Below are 17,836 nucleotides of genomic sequence, written 5' to 3'. Positions count from 1 at the left end.
GTCGTATCCCTCCGCCACTTAAACTAGTTCCACATGTGTTTATCCAGAGTCAGAGACAGAGAATATTAAACATTAGGTCTTGACTAACGGCTAAAAAGAGTCTTGTGAGGTCACACTGACCTTTGACCTTTGACCACCAAAATCGAATCAGTTCACCCTGGAGTCCAGGTGAACGTTTGTGCCAAATCTGAAGAAGTTCTGTCGAGGTGTTCCTGAGACAACGTGTCCACGAGAACAAGACGCACGAACAACCTGAAAACAAAATGGCCACCGGTCCGACTGCCGCCGGGGAGGAAATAAAAAATAAAAAGTGTGTTTACCTGAATGTCCCTCGCTCCACGTCCTGTCCCGACAGTCGCACGTGGATTCCCTCCTGCAGCAGCGACCCGAAGGCCATGTACTCCCCCAGAGCCCAGTCCACCGTGCGGTTCCGCACCATCTCAGCTCGGCCCTTCAGGATCCGACTCAGACCTGAAACAGCAAAGTTCAGCGTCAGAGTCAGGACGCAGCGTCTGTCTCGCTCATCTGAGTCCGGTAGAGTCCAGACCTCCGTGGATGGTGAAGTCCTCCACAGGGACGGACGAGGCCATCTGTCCGATGTGGTTCAGGTTCTCCTCGGTCAGACCGGTGGAGGGGCAGCTCATAGACTTGGGCTGACCGTCCAGGGTGAAGAAACCTGAAGACAACGACAGACCAACAAGTCAACAACCTCCGAGAACCAGCAGAACCACGGTCCAGTCCTGAGACTCTAACGGTTCAGTTCTAACTGTGCCCCCCCCCCCCTCACCGGGCCATGGGGAGTCCAGCCAGTGCTTGATGTGGAGGATCTTCTCGTCTTTGGAGCGAGCGTGCGCCTCCTCGCAGATCTTATCGTACTTGGAGATTTCCTCCTACGAACAGAGACACAGATGGTCTGAGAACTACAGACAGTCCAGATGTGGTGACGAGTGGAGCAGATGTTGAACACATGGAAGACATTTATCATTTATATCATATGATATATAATGATCATTTCCTCTATTGTCAAGTCAAGTTTAAAAAACCAGTGATTAGAAATGATGTTCTCTTATTTAAATTAAATATGATCATGTAACTCCAGAGATTATTGAAAGAACTCTGTGCGACTGAGACATCTCGTCCACGAGAGCGGGACAGACGGACAAGCTGAAAACAAAATGTCTGCGGCTGTGACTGCCGCCGTGTGGGACCGAGGCTGAGACGGAGAGAGGTGTTTGACCAAGAGTCACAGCGTCTGATTTCAGCCTCCTGCTGCTGATCTGAACCCTGCTGGGCTCAAAGCAAATCCCTCTGAAATCTAACAGGAAGCCGCTGACGGGAGGCGGAGTCATGTCACTGACCTGTTCGCTCCTCCACCGTCTCCCTCCGCTCTGAAGCCGCAGTGACGAACCTCATCAACCGTTAGATAAACACGTCTCACACACAGGTCGAGTGCAGCTCACAGACAAAGTACACTGTGTGTGTGTGTGTGCGTGTGCGTGTGTGTGTGCACGTCACCTCGTACTCCTGCCGGCTCACTGCTCCCTCTGCGATCAGCTTCTCAGCGTATTTCTGCAGAACAGGTTTCTGCTTCTTGATCTGTTTGTACATCAGCGGCTGAGTGAACATCGGCTCGTCCATCTCGTTGTGACCCATCCGACGGTAACACACCTGCGCACACACACACACGCACGCACGCACGCACGCACACACACACACACACACACACACACACACACACACACACACACACACACACACACACACACACACACACACACACACACACACACAGGTGAACATGCATGTTATTCCAGCGCTCACAGATTGTATTAGAGCAGGTATAACCAGGTGTTTTGCACTGACCAGGTCGACCACCACGTCCTTGTGGAACGTGGCTCTCCACTCGGCCGCCACCTTGCAGACGTAGATGACGGCCTCGGGGTCGTCGGCGTTGACGTGGAAGATGGGAGCGTTGACGACTCGAGCCACATCGGTGGGATACGGAGACGATCGAGCCATACGAGGATCTGTGGTGAAACCGATCTGGAGACGGAACACATCGTCACGGTCGGACACTCGGACCGTTTGATACTTCCTGTTTGACACTTCCTATTTTCTGTGCGTTCGTTACCTGGTTGTTGACGACGACGTGCACGGTGCCGTGCGTGGTGTAGGACGGCAGGTCAGACAGGTGGAAAGTTTCGTAGACGATTCCCTGACCTGCAAACGCTGCGTCTCCATGGAGCAGGATGGACATCACCTACTCTCACACACACACACACACACACACACACACACACACACACACACACACACACACACAAGTGAGCGGTGCAAAAGACGCAGCTGTGGTTGTTGTGTTTTTTTGCTCCCTCATCTGTTGGACACTCCCCCAAGTGACATCACAGTCCACTTTGTCGGCTGTGTGTCGGCTGTGTGTCGGCTCACCCTGTTCCCGTCGTTGTCTCCACAGTAGAATTGCTCGGCCTTGGTCTTCCCCTGCACCACGGGGTCCACAGCCTCCAGGTGGGAGGGGTTGGCCACCAGAGACAGGGTGATGTTCCTGTCCGTCACGCGGTTGATTCGACGGTGGTACATCCCCAGATGGTACTTCACATCTCCAGAGCCCTGAGGAGGGAAACCACAGCAGAGGAGTTTATAACAACACACAGAGACGATGGTACAGCTGTTATTAGTTCAGTATCTATCAAGAAGTGAGGAGACAGGCTGGAGCTAGCCGGTTAGCATGCTAACTTCACATCGGTGTTTGTTTCAACCTCAGGAGAGACGTTTGATGCTTCGTCTGCTAATGCTAATGTTAGCTATGCAGCATTAGCAAGAGTTACAGATGGCTCCTTTAAAATGACATGTAGCATGATGTCATCTGTGATGTCAGCAGCAGCTGTGATGTCAGCAGCGATGTTAATGAGCTCATTACCTCATCAGCAGCTTCCAGTTTGGAGTCAAATTGACAGAAGATCTGCTCCAGCTCTTTACGGATCACGTTGGCCAGAACGTTCAGACGACCCCTGAGACACAGAGAGGTGAGTGTACACACAGCAGGACTCCTGTGTGTGTGTGTGTGTGTGTGTGTGTGTGTGTGTGTGTGTGTGTTGTGTGTGTGTTACCTGTGAGGCATGCCCATGATGACGTTCTCCACTCCGTTCTCAGAGGATTTATCAATGATGGTTTTCAGAGCCGGGATCAGTGACTCACATCCCTCCAGACCAAAACGCTTCTCTGCAGACCACTTCTTCTGGAGGAACTCCTCGAACCTACACACACACACACAGACACACACACAGACACACACACACACACACAGACACACACACACACACACACACAGACACACACACACACACACACACACACACACACACACACACAGACACACACACACACACACACACACAGACACACACACACACACACACACACACACACACACACACACACACACACACACACACACACACACACACACACACACACACACACACAGACACACACACATTAATGACATGTTACAACAACTAATGCTCACTTCATAGGCTCATACAGTTTGACAGAGCAGTGCATTATATTGTGTTGTGTAGTATCACAGATCCTCTCTACAGAAGATGCTGCATTACAGGCAGAGCCAGAGTGTGTAACAGTGTGTAACAGTGTGTAACAGTGTGTAACAGTGTGTAACAGTGTGTAACAGTGTGTATAGTGTGTAACAGTGTGTAACAGTGTGTAACAGTGTGTATAGTGTGTAACAGTGTGTAACAGTGTGTAACAGTGTGTATAGTGTGTAACAGTGTGTAGAGTGTGTATAGTGTGTAACAGTGTGTATAGTGTGTAACAGTGTGTAGAGTGTGTAGAGTGTGTAACAGTGTGTAACAGTGTGTAACAGTGTGTAACAGTGTGTATAGTGTGTAACAGTGTGTAAAGTGTGTAACAGTGTGTAGCAGTGTGTAACAGTGTGTAGCAGTGTGTAACAGTGTGTAGCAGTGTGTAACAGTGTGTAGCAGTGTGTAACAGTGTGTAACAGTGTGTAACAGTGTGTAGAGTGTGTAGAGTGTGTAACAGTGTGTAACAGTGTGTAACAGTGTGTAACAGTGTGTATAGTGTGTAACAGTGTGTAACAGTGTGTAACAGTGTGTAACAGTGTGTAACAGTGTGTAGAGTGTGTAGAGTGTGTAACAGTGTGTAACAGTGTGTAACAGTGTGTAACAGTGTGTAACAGTGTGTATAGTGTGTAACAGTGTGTAACAGTGTGTATAGTGTGTAACAGTGTGTAGAGTGTGTATAGTGTGTAACAGTGTGTAACAGTGTGTAACAGTGTGTAACAGTGTGTATAGTGTGTAACAGTGTGTAGAGTGTGTAGAGTGTGTAACAGTGTGTAGAGTGTGTAGAGTGTGTAACAGTGTGTAGAGTGTGTAGAGTGTGTAACAGTGTGTAACAGTGTGTAACAGTGTGTAACAGTGTGTATAGTGTGTAACAGTGTGTAACAGTGTGTAAAGTGTGTAACAGTGTGTAACAGTGTGTAGCAGTGTGTAACAGTGTGTAGCAGTGTGTAACAGTGTGTATAGTGTGTAACAGTGTGTAGCAGTGTGTAGCAGTGTGTAACAGTGTGTATAGTGTGTAGCAGTGTGTAGCAGTGTGTAACAGTGTGTAACAGTGTGTATAGTGTGTAACAGTGTGTATAGTGTGTAACAGTGTGTAACAGTGTGTATAGTGTGTAACAGTGTGTAACAGTGTGTAACAGTGTGTAGCAGTGTGTAACAGTGTGTATAGTGTGTATAGTGTGTAGCAGTGTGTAGCAGTGTGTAACAGTGTGTATAGTGTGTAGCAGTGTGTAGCAGTGTGTAACAGTGTGTAGCAGTGTGTAACAGTGTGTATAGTGTGTAGCAGTGTGTAGCAGTGTGTAACAGTGTGTAACAGTGTGTAGCAGTGTGTAGCAGTGTGTAGCAGTGTGTAGCAGTGTGTAACAGTGTGTAGCAGTGTGTAACAGTGTGTACAGTGTGTAACAGTGTGTAACAGTGTGTAACAGTGTGTAACAGTGTGTAGCAGTGTGTAGCAGTGTGTAGCAGTGTGTAACAGTGTGTAACAGTGTGTAACAGTGTGTAACAGTGTGTATAGTGTGTAGCAGTGTGTAACAGTGTGTAACAGTGTGTAACAGTGTGTATAGTGTGTAGCAGTGTGTAGCAGTGTGTATAGTGTGTATAGTGTGTATAGTGTGTAGCAGTGTGTAGCAGTGTGTAACAGTGTGTAGCAGTGTGTAACAGTGTGTAGCAGTGTGTATAGTGTGTAACAGTGTGTAGCAGTGTGTAGCAGTGTGTAGCAGTGTGTAACAGTGTGTATAGTGTGTAACAGTGTGTAGCAGTGTGTATAGTGTGTAGCAGTGTGTATAGTGTGTAGCAGTGTGTAACAGTGTGTAACAGTGTGTATAGTGTGTAACAGTGTGTAACAGTGTGTAACAGTGTGTAACAGTGTGTAGCAGTGTGTAGCAGTGTGTAGCAGTGTGTAGCAGTGTGTATAGTGTGTAGCAGTGTGTAACAGTGTGTATAGTGTGTAACAGTGTGTAGCAGTGTGTAGCAGTGTGTATAGTGTGTAGCAGTGTGTAGCAGTGTGTATAGTGTGTAACAGTGTGTAGCAGTGTGTAGCAGTGTGTATAGTGTGTAACAGTGTGTAGCAGTGTGTAACAGTGTGTAACAGTGTGTAACAGTGTGTATAGTGTGTAACAGTGTGTAACAGTGTGTAGAGTGTGTAACAGTGTGTAACAGTGTGTAACAGTGTGTAACAGTGTGTAACAGTGTGTAGCAGTGTGTAACAGTGTGTAACAGTGTGTAACAGTGTGTATAGTGTGTAACAGTGTGTAACAGTGTGTATAGTGTGTAACAGTGTGTAACAGTGTGTATAGTGTGTAACAGTGTGTAACAGTGTGTATAGTGTGTAACAGTGTGTAACAGTGTGTAACAGTGTGTAACAGTGTGTAACAGTGTGTAACAGTGTGTAGCAGTGTGTAACAGTGTGTAACAGTGTGTAACAGTGTGTATAGTGTGTAACAGTGTGTAACAGTGTGTAACAGTGTGTATAGTGTGTAACAGTGTGTAGCAGTGTGTAGCAGTGTGTAGCAGTGTGTAACAGTGTGTAGCAGTGTGTAACAGTGTGTATAGTGTGTAGCAGTGTGTAACAGTGTGTAGCAGTGTGTAGCAGTGTGTAACAGTGTGTATAGTGTGTAGCAGTGTGTAGCAGTGTGTAGCAGTGTGTATAGTGTGTAACAGTGTGTATAGTGTGTAGCAGTGTGTAACAGTGTGTAGCAGTGTGTAACAGTGTGTACCTGGTGGAGCGGATCATGCGAGCCAGCAGCGTCCTCTTCTCCTCCAGAGTGAACTGCATCACTCCTGGAGTCTCAAACTTCTGTCTGATCCACTGACACTGCTCCAGGTCGTTGATGAACATGAACTCCACCCCGATGTGCTGACAGTACGCCATCTGAACCACAACCACCACAGGGTCACTGAGGGGGTGGGGGAGGGGGGCAGGGGGAGGGGGGTGGACTGGGAACCTCACAACTTAATTCAAACTTCTTGATTTCAAAATTACAATATCTTGAGGCTCTTGATCCACTGAACGATCATCAGAACATCAACATCATACAAACAGCTGATGATTCAGCTGCTCCACTCTAATGCAGCATCCACCCAAACATCAAAGACTGACACAAGGAATCATGGGAAAAATACTTGTCTGGGGCCTTGGGGGGAAAGAACAAAAAGTTTGTCTGGACAAGAACAGAACTTCCTGTTTGTGCTTGTACATTCGTTTGTCACATGACTGAGGTTTGAGGCAGGAAAGCAGGACCCGGCTGAACCAGGGGCTTCTGGGTGATAAAACCATCTCGAAGACATTAAACTGATGACTAATCAGTGATCAATAAAAGTATCTGAGTGTTTTACCTCCAGGCGGCGGATGATCTCCTTCAGGGGGAGGGCGCTCTCTGAACCTCCGATGAAGGTGGTGGTGGGCAGGCGGAACACCTTGTCCAGGTCAGAGTCATCCAGACCGTAGAAGCCTATATTCCCATGATGCACCACAGGAGGGGAGGGGAAGAGGAGGGGCAGGAGGGTTTTATGGGAGAAAAAAAGAGGGAAGGAGGGGAAGACGGGTCGAAGGATGGAGGGAGCACAGACACAGAGAGACGGCAGACAGATGAAGACGAGTGAGTCATGATGAAAATGTCTCAGGAACAACATGGAGGAAAAACCAGACACGTTAAACATGCGGGGGGGGGGGGGGGGGGGGGGGGGGGGGGGGGGCAGTGATGGAGAAAGGTTGTGGGGGGGGGTCAGTCGTGGGTGCAAAACAAATAAGGAGATGAGAATAAGAGTCAAGAGAAACTTGGTTAGTGTCATTAATCCACAGCTTCACTCTCAAAGCAGAGGACGGTGTTCTAGTTTTCTTCTTGTCAACAACGTGTCGCTCTCTCTCGCTCTCTCTCTCTCCTTCATCGCCATCAACACTCACATTGTGGCGCAGCAGAGAACAAACTAGAATCTACAATCTCCTCCTGGTGGTCGTATCCCTCCGCCGCTCACACTAGTTCCACGCTACATCCTGTTTATCCAGAGTCATTAAATATGAACCAATGGTGTGAGATCTCGTCATTGTCGCTGTGAAGTCTTCAGTTATGGCTAAAAAGTGTTTTTCGAGGTCACACTGACCTTTGACCTTTGACCACCAAAGTCTAATCGGTTCATCTTTTGAGTCTAGATGAAAGTTTTTTTCTAAATTTGAATAAATTCCCTCGAGGCGTTACGGAGATTTCACGTTCACACGGCCAATTCTGTGTTTTGTGATGTCACCGTGACCTTGACCTTTGACCACCAAAATCTAAATCAGTTCATCGTTGACTCTTAATGAATGTTTGCGACAAATCTGAAGAAGTTCCCTCAAAACGTTACTGAGATATCGTGACCACGAGAATGAGATGGACGGCCGGATTAGCTGAAAACAAAATGGCTGCCGCTCTGAATGAAAATAAGTGTAAACATCTGGTTAACTAAACTCAGATATGTATGTGGCAAAGTGTGTGTCTTTATTAGCTTCAGATCCACAGTGGCGCCCGGACAGGCGCTTTGATCTTTACGCGTGATGCTGACTTTGACCTCAGTGTGTGATCTGTTTAAAAAGTCCAGATGAAGACGATGAACTTGTTGTAATTGATTATTATTGATGACAAGAAGAGAACGAGAGGAGAACAAACCAGTTAAAGCTTTAACTGGTGACACTGGTTCAGGTTTGTTCTGTGGTAAACCCAGCTCACACTGAACGGCTGCTGGTCGTTCACAAACATCATAACTCCAATAAACTTTTCAATTTTTTAAAGAAATTTCAGCTGCAAAACTTTAGATTTAGGAGAAAAGATCTCTCCATCTAAAGATGATAAATCAGTTTACGTGTTGTTTGTAAGAACAGAACCAGGGTGAGTGGATCAACAGGACGACACCTGCAGCATCAAACTGTCAGATCCGGTTTTCAACAAGAAGGAAACAGAACCAGACGAGAGCGGCGCTGCAGGTCTGGATCAGACTGATCCTGGATCAGACTGATCCTGGTCTCGTGGATGTAGAGGAGCCGGTCTGGACGGCAGCAGGGTGGAGAACCTCAGTGAAAACCTCGGGTAAAGGAGGAGAGCGCCATCTTCAGTCCGTCCAGCCTTTAAACTTTTCATTATTATCATTATCATTATTTTACTGCAGCTCTTTTTCCTACACAGCTGTTCAGTGATCAGCATCAAGCTGCTGCTGGTGTTTGGGTTCTCTCTCTGTTCGGGATCAGGTCTAATGATCCTCGGGTCGGTCGGGGGCGGGGTCTGTTTACGATCAGCTGATTGATCATAATCATTGATATAAATGACAGAAACACCAGCTTCAATTCGTCTGTGATGCCATCCATTCAGGTTAGATGATTAATATTAATAATGATGGATGGAGATGCAGATTAGAGTCTGATTCTATCTGTTCATTTAAGGAAACTTGAGCTGAATCAGTGTCGTTGTTTATATCAGCTGATAAGTAACGAGGAATGAAAGTGACAGAAGCGCTGCTGAGACCCTGAGCACATGATGTCAGCGGCATCAGAGGAATCATCAGACCGCCAGCTTCCTGCGCCACCCAGACACACATCCTCTACATGTACGAGCCGGCCGATGACTGGTTGACCTCTGCTGACCCCTGTGTGTCAGCACTGGTCTCCTGGAGGACGTGAGGACTTCCTGCTTCAACACTTCAGCGCAGAGAGAGAGGCGATGTGTTCATGACAGCAGCGATGGATGAGCGGGAACATGAGTGACGTGGAGGAGGGTTATGGGCGTTTAATCGGTTATTTCCCAACGTCACACTGATTATGGGAGAGTTAGAGGAGATGTTACGGAGGAGAGAGGAGTGATGAGAGAGAGAGTAGAAGGATGTGTTGTGTGTGTGTTTGTGTCGTAAACGTGATGCTGGGGGAAACACGACTTTAACTTCCCGTCCTAAAATCCAACAACACAACCACCTCAGAGATTCCTTCCACTCAAAACTGCCAATCAGAGGCCGAGCCTGGCATACCCGCAGCTGATTCAGCCAATCAGGAAGCAGGTTATATAAAACGTCTGTGACGAGCTGCGTCCACAGCAGAAACACACGAGCGACAGAAGCAGCCAATCAAAAAGCAGAGCGGGACATTAGACAGTGATCACTGCTTCTCAGTCACCGTCCTCCTCCTCCTCCTCCTCCCCCTCCCGTCAGAGGGGAGGTGGTGAGGGAGGAGAGGAGGAATAAAAGGCGTCACAGCCATTAACAGCTCCTCAGGCACAAACAGGTCTGTGATGTTTACCGCTCCGTCTGCAGCCCACACTAAACTGAGAGTGGCAGTCTGACTCTGAAACACACAGTCACAACACTTTATGTAACACAGGTCACATGGCGAGGGGGCGAGGGGACACGAGGACACGAGGACACGGGGACGGACTCACTGCTGCCTCTCAACACGACCACCTTCAGAACAAAGCAGCAGTGAAGAACAGAGGGTTCACGCTGCAGAGGATTATCAGCTGATTTACTGAAGCAGTTCGATTCAGAGACACTTTCTGTAACACAAACAGTCAGTGAGCATTTTATTAGGAACACCTCACTAACACTGGGTACTTCCTCAGTTCATGTCATCCTCATGTTGAAATGTTCCTCTGAGACTCTCATTTTAATATCCAGGTTTCTGACACGTTAGTTCGTTAATATGAAGTTACCCACTTCCTGATTGGCCGATTGGATAACTGCATGAATCCACAGGTGTACAGGTGTTCCTAATAAAATGCTCAGTGAGTTTATTGTTTAAAAAGCAGTTTCAAAGTTAGAAGCTGGTGAAGCTGTTGTTTTCAGACATGAATCTGTCTGGTGTCTGTCAGGTGTCAGTCAGGTGTCTGTCAGGTGGCGGTCTGGTGTCTGTATGGTGTCGGTCAGGTGACTGCATGGTGTCTGTCAGGTGTCTGTCAGGTGTCTGTCAGGTGTCTGTCAGGTGTCTGTCAGGTGACTGTATGGTGTCAGTCAGGTGACTGTATGGTGTCAGTCAGGTGTCTGTCAGGTGTCTGTCAGGTGTCTGTCAGGTGTCTGGTGTCTGTCAGGTGTCTGTCAGGTGTCTGTCAGGTGTCTGTCAGGTGTCTGTCAGGTGTCTGTCAGGTGTCAGTCAGGTGTCAGTCAGGTGTCAGTCAGGTGTCAGTCAGGTGTCAGTCAGGTGTCTGTCAGGTGTCTGTCAGGTGTCTGTCAGGTGTCTGTCAGGTGTCTGTCAGGTGTCTGTCAGGTGTCTGTCTGGTGTCAGGTGTCATTCAGGTGTCATTCTGGTGTCAGTCAGGTGTCAGTCAGGTGTCTGGTGTCAGTCAGGTGTCAGGTGTCAGTCAGGTGTCTGGTGTCAGTCAGGTGTCAGGTGTCTGTCAGGTGTCTGTCAGGTGTCTGTCAGGTGTCTGTCAGGTGTCTGTCAGGTGTCTGTCAGGTGTCTGTCAGGTGTCTGGATGCTGCCACAGTGCTAAGCTCTAAAACCAGCAGTTGATTGACAGAGGAGAGAAAAGCTGGTTAGACTGCTGCTGTTTGTTAGTGCTGCTGCTTCTTCCTGTCCTCACCTCACTGCACACTGAGGCAGGTAAAGACTAAAACCGTGGAAACCCAGAACACGGGAGCAAAGCAGAAAACAGAGGAAGAGACAGAGAGAGAGAGAGAGAGAGAGAGAGAGAGAGAGAGAGAGAGAGAGAGAGAGAGAGAGAGAGAGAGAGAGAGAGAGAGAGAGAGAGAGCTTCAAACTAACAGACTAAAGACTAAAGCTAAAAACACAGGCTGGACTTGTTCTCTGAGTGATGCTCATTTTTCATTTTCTATTCATTTTGTTTATACATTAAAACATGGCTGAAAGATGAAGCCGGATCATTTGTAAAAGATTTAAATTCCCCACCAGGCCTTTACACTACAGCTAAACAGTGTTACCGGGTAAAGGAAACTTCATCACTCAGATACCAACAGGAGACGTTCAGCCAGTGTCGGAGGAGAAACACGGAGAGACCAGCAGGTGAAATGACGAAGATTCTTTTTAAATCCATGGCCACAACAGTCTACAGGTCATCACATGATCTATGACATCACTGATTCACCTGCTCATCCTCCACTCGCATCTTTCTGACTGACTGATGTACAGAGTGTTAGTGAAGAGTGTATTTTTACTCTGATCCAGAACCCTCACCTGACCTACAGCCGTCTCATGTAACACCTTTAACCTGATATAGAACCTTCCACCTGTCTCTGCACATTTTACACCTTTATCAGCAGATATCACCTCGATCAATAACACAATAGTTATTGATACTGGGTGGATGCTACCGCTCTGTTTCCTCTCACTGACAGCAACATCAGGAACTGTGACGTGACAACCTGCAGTTCAGAGGACAAGACAGAGTTGAACATTTCATGTCATATAAATAAATACTTTAACAGTACTTTAATGCCCGAAGTAGAAACCATGATTTTCTTTTTTTTAATGCCTTTTACATCTATAGATGTTTATTTTTCTGCTGTGGTAAATGAATTTCCCAGTTGTGGGATTAATAAAGTTAATCTAATCTAAACTTTAGTTTTTAATCTTTTTTATGGCCACAGATAAAAATGATCTTCTGATGCCACCTTGTCAGCTCCATGTGAAGTTTCTCATCTCATCTACTAACTGTTCTACTGTTTACTGGACAAAGCGACGTGCTACTAGCAGCTACAGGCTAACAGCTGACTGCACGGACCAGAGCCCACAGGAGACATTCAGAGGAGGTGAGAGGCAGCAGTCTCTGATTCAACAGCTGCTGCCAACAACATGGAGGACATATATCTGTGTGGCTCCTGTGTGCTGAGGTCTGAAGAGACATTTCACTGTAGTTCAGTGTCTGAGCTTCATCACCAAACCAACACACTGTCCCCACCGGGGGAAAGAACAGTCAGACAGGAAACACTGGGCAGCTGTTGTTTGTATTTCACTGCATCACCACCACGTGTCTGTGAACACGATGAGCACGACCAGCTGTTTAGAGGTTCTCTCTGAGAACTCAAGTTCATTTCCAGATTTCTGAATCAAGGACATGATGTGTAAACACACTCGGCAGGTGCTTCTAATTTGCCTCTTGCTCCACAGGTGAAGCTGATCTGCTGCAGAACCCATAAACGTGTCATTTTACTCCCAACCTTTAAAGTGTATTTGTTTCCTTCATCTGTGTTTACTGTTCTCCTGATTAACAAACTAACATTTTCTGTCCCATAATTCATCAGGATTTGTCCATGTGTGATTTCTTCCGACCTGAATCCTGGTTCCTAACAGGGAGTTTCAGCCGTTATGCTGCCCCCTGCTGGAAGCAGCTCCCACTGGATCAGATCAAGAGAAGCTACAAACTTCTGTTCTCCTCTGCCATTTTATCTTTTAATCTTGCACTTTAATGAGATATTATCCATCCCATAATCTTTGTTTTTATTCTGCTTTTTACATCTATGTTTGTCCTTTTTATTTCTGTTGAGCACACTGCGTGACCTCTGTGTGTGATAATGTGATTATACAAATAGATTTTCCTCAGTTACATTTCAAGCTGCAAATCATTTCCCATGTATCAGGGAGAGAGTCTTTCCCTTGCATCTCTGAGAAAGGAGGAAACAACACAGGTGAATCAGAAGCACCTGCTGTCACAGCCTGAACCTGATGCAGAAAACTAAAAGACACCCGGAAAATATTCCAGTAAAAGAAATGTCTAACATTGTAAGTCACATGCCAAAATAATGTGTGTACAGACACTAAACTCTGCTCTTAGTTTTCATGTTTATATTATAGTTACTTCTATTATTGAGACACATGTTGAGCAGCGGCGACCTGGAACAGTCTGAACTAAAGGAAAGACACTGAACCGAGTGAAACATCTCCGTCTCCCCCTCCGGTGCAGAGACCTCGACAGGAGCTCAGGACGTCAGAGGCAGATCCAGCAGCATCTGTTTCTCACTTCCTGGACTTCCTGTAGGTGTGACCCGCACACTGCAGCAGTGGAGACGGTCTACGGAAGAGGAACTACTGGCTGCGCAGCACTGCGCCGTGACACACCAGCGTCGTCGTGGTCGCTCGTACCTCCTACCGTGAGGATTCTCAGCCTCTCCTTGAAAACCGCCACGTCTGGAGGGGTCACCAGCAGGGGGGGCAGCAAAGGGAGAGATACCCGTACACTGTTAGTGATCTACCTCTCATTCAGACCTGACACCCATGGCCACTCGACACCAACGACAACACCGACAGACTACAGCTACGACAGGGTGAAGCATCTCCACGTCGCCACCACCTCTAACATTTACAGAAAACGTCGAGTTGATTTGGAGAAGGTTCAATTTGGACTGAAGTGGTGGAGACTGAAGGATGCAGTTGACACCATGCTGAGGTTAAATAGTCCTTGATACAGAAGCAACACCACAACCAACCCACACTGAGGGGTTTCCCAAACAGGAAGCCATTCTGCACAGGTTACCTTGACTACAGCAGGACAGGACTGAATCCTGAGCTGCAGGAACGCACAACACGACACAGACGTCCTCTGTTTTTACTACAAACTTTAAATACTGTCTACACACACACACACACACCACAGTGTCTGGTATCAAAATATGTTTCACAGTCTGCCCCTGAAACTCCACAGGTTCCAGTCATAAAACCGGCTGCAGCATTTTGAGAGTCGGGGACTGAACAGAGCAGATGTCAGACTGAACATCAGTCAGTCAGTCAGTCAGTCAGTCAGTCAGTCAGTCAGTCAGTCAGTCGGGCAAAGCTGGAGGCTGTTAGCGGCGATGAGAACGAACAGAGCTCGAAGTAAGAGACGTAGAGACAGACCAGGTCCTCATATATTTACATCATCCAGTCTGATCACACAACAACAACACAACAGCACTTCCTGTCCAGAGAATCAACAACTGGGAATTAACAGATGTTGACTGTTGACATGTTAACAGTTGATTCAGGTAGTCTGGCTTGAATCCAGAGAGAGATTCAAATTAAATTAAAATATATATAAAAGTTTTTTGCTCTACCAGCTGAGCCACCAGGACGACATTCACTGTTCGACTGACTGAGGAAACTGACTTTAGACTGACTGGAAACACATTTAAAAACATGGAGGATTATTTGAACATAGCCTCTCTGTCACGGGACAGTGGTTATTAAAGCTTTTCTGACAAATTACAGCTGATTCTCTCTGTGCGAAGCCTTTGAGGCTCCTCATCACTGCAGCAGCTGCTGACACACAGTTGCTTCAGACTCGTGGCTCCAAAGTATTTTCTTCCCTTTAATGTCATTCATATCGTATCTATAACAGTGGATCAGTGTCTCTCCTGCTCACTGACGGTTTGGATGTAAAATGTAAAGAGTTTCCTGTCAGAGGAGCTCAGGGTGATGACTGTGATCGCAACGGTTGAAGAACAGGAGAGGTTTTATTTTGGGGACCTTATCTTGTCTTTCCGTTTCAAAACAGTGGTGACAGAGTTTTCTGGTCCACGATGGTCTCTACAGCGAGCAGCCGACAGAAACAAACACACACAACCAACTACTGAGGCTGCAGCTGAAACACGTCCGACGACTTCAGCAGCAGGTTTCCCCAACAACCGACAGCTGCTGAGTCCAGAGCATCAACAGGGTTAGCACAGAGCTAGCACAGAGCTAGCACAGAGCTAGCACAGGGCTAGCACAGAGCTAGCACAGGGTTAGCACAGAGCTAGCACAGAGCTAGCACAGAGCTAGCACAGGGCTAGCACAGAGCTAGCAGCTCAGCAGTGATGGTTTGCTTTTCCTCCAAGCAATAAAACAACTGCTAACAGTAATATAATGCTGGCGTTAGTGTTTGACCCCTGACCTTTGTCTCTGCACTGACACTGAAGTTGTCTCTAAAACCGTTTCACAAACTCTACACGTCTTATTTTTTCTTGATAATGTCTAAACGTTTTTTACGGTCAGTCCTCAGAAAAGATTCAAGTCTGGTGAAACTGTTTGGTTCTTTTCTTCTTGTCAATAAATCTCATGTACAGACGCAAACCAACACACACACTGTAGTTTATATCGACACCGTCCTGCTGCGCAAAACACTCACTACAGCACCAAATGTGGATTAATCCGCCGCTGAAAATAGTCCCCAATAAACGCTCTACTTCCTCCTGTGATTGATAAGAACTACAGTGAGCAGCTGTTTTTACTTTTTAATGAAACGATATATTTGTGAAGTGTTTTTAAAAATGATCTTGTTCATCAAGAACCAATGAGCTGAGAGCCACAGACGGAGGAGGGAAGTCTGAAGTGTGGTTGGTTTGGTCTGCACCAGGATAATAAAATACAGAATCACAGCAGAATCTCCTGCTACTCGCTCTTTTCAATCCAATTCAGATGAAGAAACTGCAGCGCCTGAAGCCACGCTCAGAGGATGTTTTGTGGGAGGGGCCTGTTTTAATCTTCCAGTTTTCAGGAAAGTTGAGGAAACATTCGAAGTTCAATTTAAAGTTGAGATTAAAGGATTTAGACGTTTCCAGACGGACTAATCAACTGTTCTAGGTGATGAAAACATCACATGATTATTCCCAGTAGCTGAGGACGATGTCAGGGTTAGTTTCCATTACAGAAAGTTTCAGAAACATTCGTCATATACAAGAATAATCCAGACTTAGTTTTTCCCTCAGACACATGAACGCCCAGGCTGAGTGCCTCTCTCTCTCCCTTCCTTCCTTCTCTAACCCCCCCCCCCCACCTGTTTCACACCTGCTGCTACATTTAATAGAAATAATAATTACAAGTAATTAACTCTCATCATTCACTTATCATTATTATTATGGTGGTATTTTCTCCTGCTCTCTCTCTCTCTCCTAACCCACCCGGTCGAGGCAGATGGCCCCGCCCACCCTGAGTCTGTCTCTGCCTATTAAAAGAAAGTAGTTCCTCGCCACTGTGGCTAACAGTTGTGTGTCTGTTAATAATATGAAAGAGAAGGTCCAGACCTTCAGATAACTGACTTGATTGTGAGCCAGAAAGTTTCTGAAATATTCACGTATATGAGAATGTTGGAGAAGTTTTCACAGAGGCTTCAGTTCAAGACAAACTTCCAGAAACATTCAGTGTCCACGGGAAGTTTCACAAAGCTTCCTGTGGACAATGAGGTTTCAGCTCAAGACAAAGTTTCAGAAACATTCAGCAACAAACGCCCCCGACCAGCGGAGAGTTCCAGAAGCAGCCGGACTGCGAGGCAGACCGGGGGAATAAAGAGACGGGGGTTTCTACGGGGGTTATCTCCTCACCCAGCTTGTCGGAGGAGGTGATAATGTCAGTGGGGACACACGAGTCCAGATCGGCGTCCATGATGCCGAGGGGGTCCAACTGGGCCACATGGTGCCCTCGGATCTACAGGGAGTGACAACAGCACAGAGCCCACCCGGGACAGGAGGAGGAGGAGGAGGAGGAGGAGGAGGAGGTGGAGGATTGAACGAAATGAAGGAGAGGGTGAAGAAGAGGAGGAGGAGGAGGGATGAGGAGAAAACAGGATGCAACGAAATAAGGGAAAGAGAGAGAGGCGGGAGGATGTGGAGGGGTGAGTGGATGAGAAGCAAGTCGGAGTGGAGGGTTGAGAGAAAAAGAAAGGAGAGATAGAGGAAAAGAGAAAGAACAGAAAGATCAACGTCGAGACACAAAAACAGGAAGAGAGGACAGAGCGTCGGACAGGAGCAGGGTGAGAGCAGAAAAGGAGAAGAAGAAGAAAGAAAGGAAGAGATTTGACATAAAGAGGAAGGAGAGAAGAAGAGAAGAGAGGGAGGGTGGGAGGGAAGAGCAGCATTAACACCACAGGCTTTGCTTGTTTGTTTTTGTCGTGGCGCTCTCACCGACGTCCTGGAAGCCGGTATTGACCGGAGCATCATCAAAATTCACACAGCTGATTCCCAGAGGGTCCAGCAGGGCATTATGATGCCCCATCACCTAAACACACCCCACACACACACACACCACACACACACACACCTGGTTATCACAACAGAGCACTGACACCTGGAGGGCTTCACAGGTCCACTCATAACACCTGACAGAGTTCGGCTGCTGCCTTAAAGGGACAGTAACGCAGCGGGCGGCTGGTGGAGGAACGATGTTATTGGCCGATGAGTCAGAAGATGGAGGAGGTGGAGTTCAGCAGCTTCAGTGTGTCCAGTTATTCTAATGAATGGTTTGCGGAGGTCCCGAGCACCGAGGGGAGTAAACTATCTGCACTGTATTTCAAGTGTTAATGAATCTA

At 47.0% G+C, this 17,836-nt stretch overlaps 1 protein-coding gene across 3 annotated transcripts in view; it reads right to left on the bottom strand.

Moving 5' to 3' along the window:
• Window positions 1-17,836, bottom strand: part of ogdha (oxoglutarate dehydrogenase a) — a 32,536-nt gene that overhangs the window by 6,624 nt on the left and 8,076 nt on the right. Inside the window, exons 4-16 of one of the 3 annotated variants that reach the window (XM_056375652.1) lie at window positions 16,854-16,956; window positions 13,663-13,707; window positions 6,951-7,066; window positions 6,332-6,486; window positions 3,129-3,275; window positions 2,939-3,029; window positions 2,449-2,628; window positions 2,132-2,260; window positions 1,864-2,043; window positions 1,516-1,668; window positions 788-890; window positions 548-676; window positions 321-471 (exon numbers count right to left, since the gene is read on the bottom strand). In XM_056375652.1, coding sequence (XP_056231627.1) covers window positions 321-471; window positions 548-676; window positions 788-890; window positions 1,516-1,668; window positions 1,864-2,043; window positions 2,132-2,260; window positions 2,449-2,628; window positions 2,939-3,029; window positions 3,129-3,275; window positions 6,332-6,486; window positions 6,951-7,066; window positions 13,663-13,707; window positions 16,854-16,956 — 1,682 coding nt within the window. Of the gene's footprint in view, window positions 1-320; window positions 472-547; window positions 677-787; window positions 891-1,515; window positions 1,669-1,863; window positions 2,044-2,131; window positions 2,261-2,448; window positions 2,629-2,938; window positions 3,030-3,128; window positions 3,276-6,331; window positions 6,487-6,950; window positions 7,067-13,662; window positions 13,708-16,853; window positions 16,957-17,432; window positions 17,527-17,836 lie in introns of all 3 variants that reach the window. The other 2 variants (XM_056375654.1, XM_056375653.1) reach the window with 2 other exon arrangements.

The sequence above is a fragment of the Seriola aureovittata genome, chromosome 5 (genome assembly GCF_021018895.1).
Source record: "Seriola aureovittata isolate HTS-2021-v1 ecotype China chromosome 5, ASM2101889v1, whole genome shotgun sequence".
In the NCBI taxonomy this organism is placed as follows: Eukaryota; Metazoa; Chordata; class Actinopteri; order Carangiformes; family Carangidae; genus Seriola; species Seriola aureovittata.
Note: the sequence above shows the minus strand (reverse complement) of the source record. Positions and strands in the feature narration are given on the sequence as shown.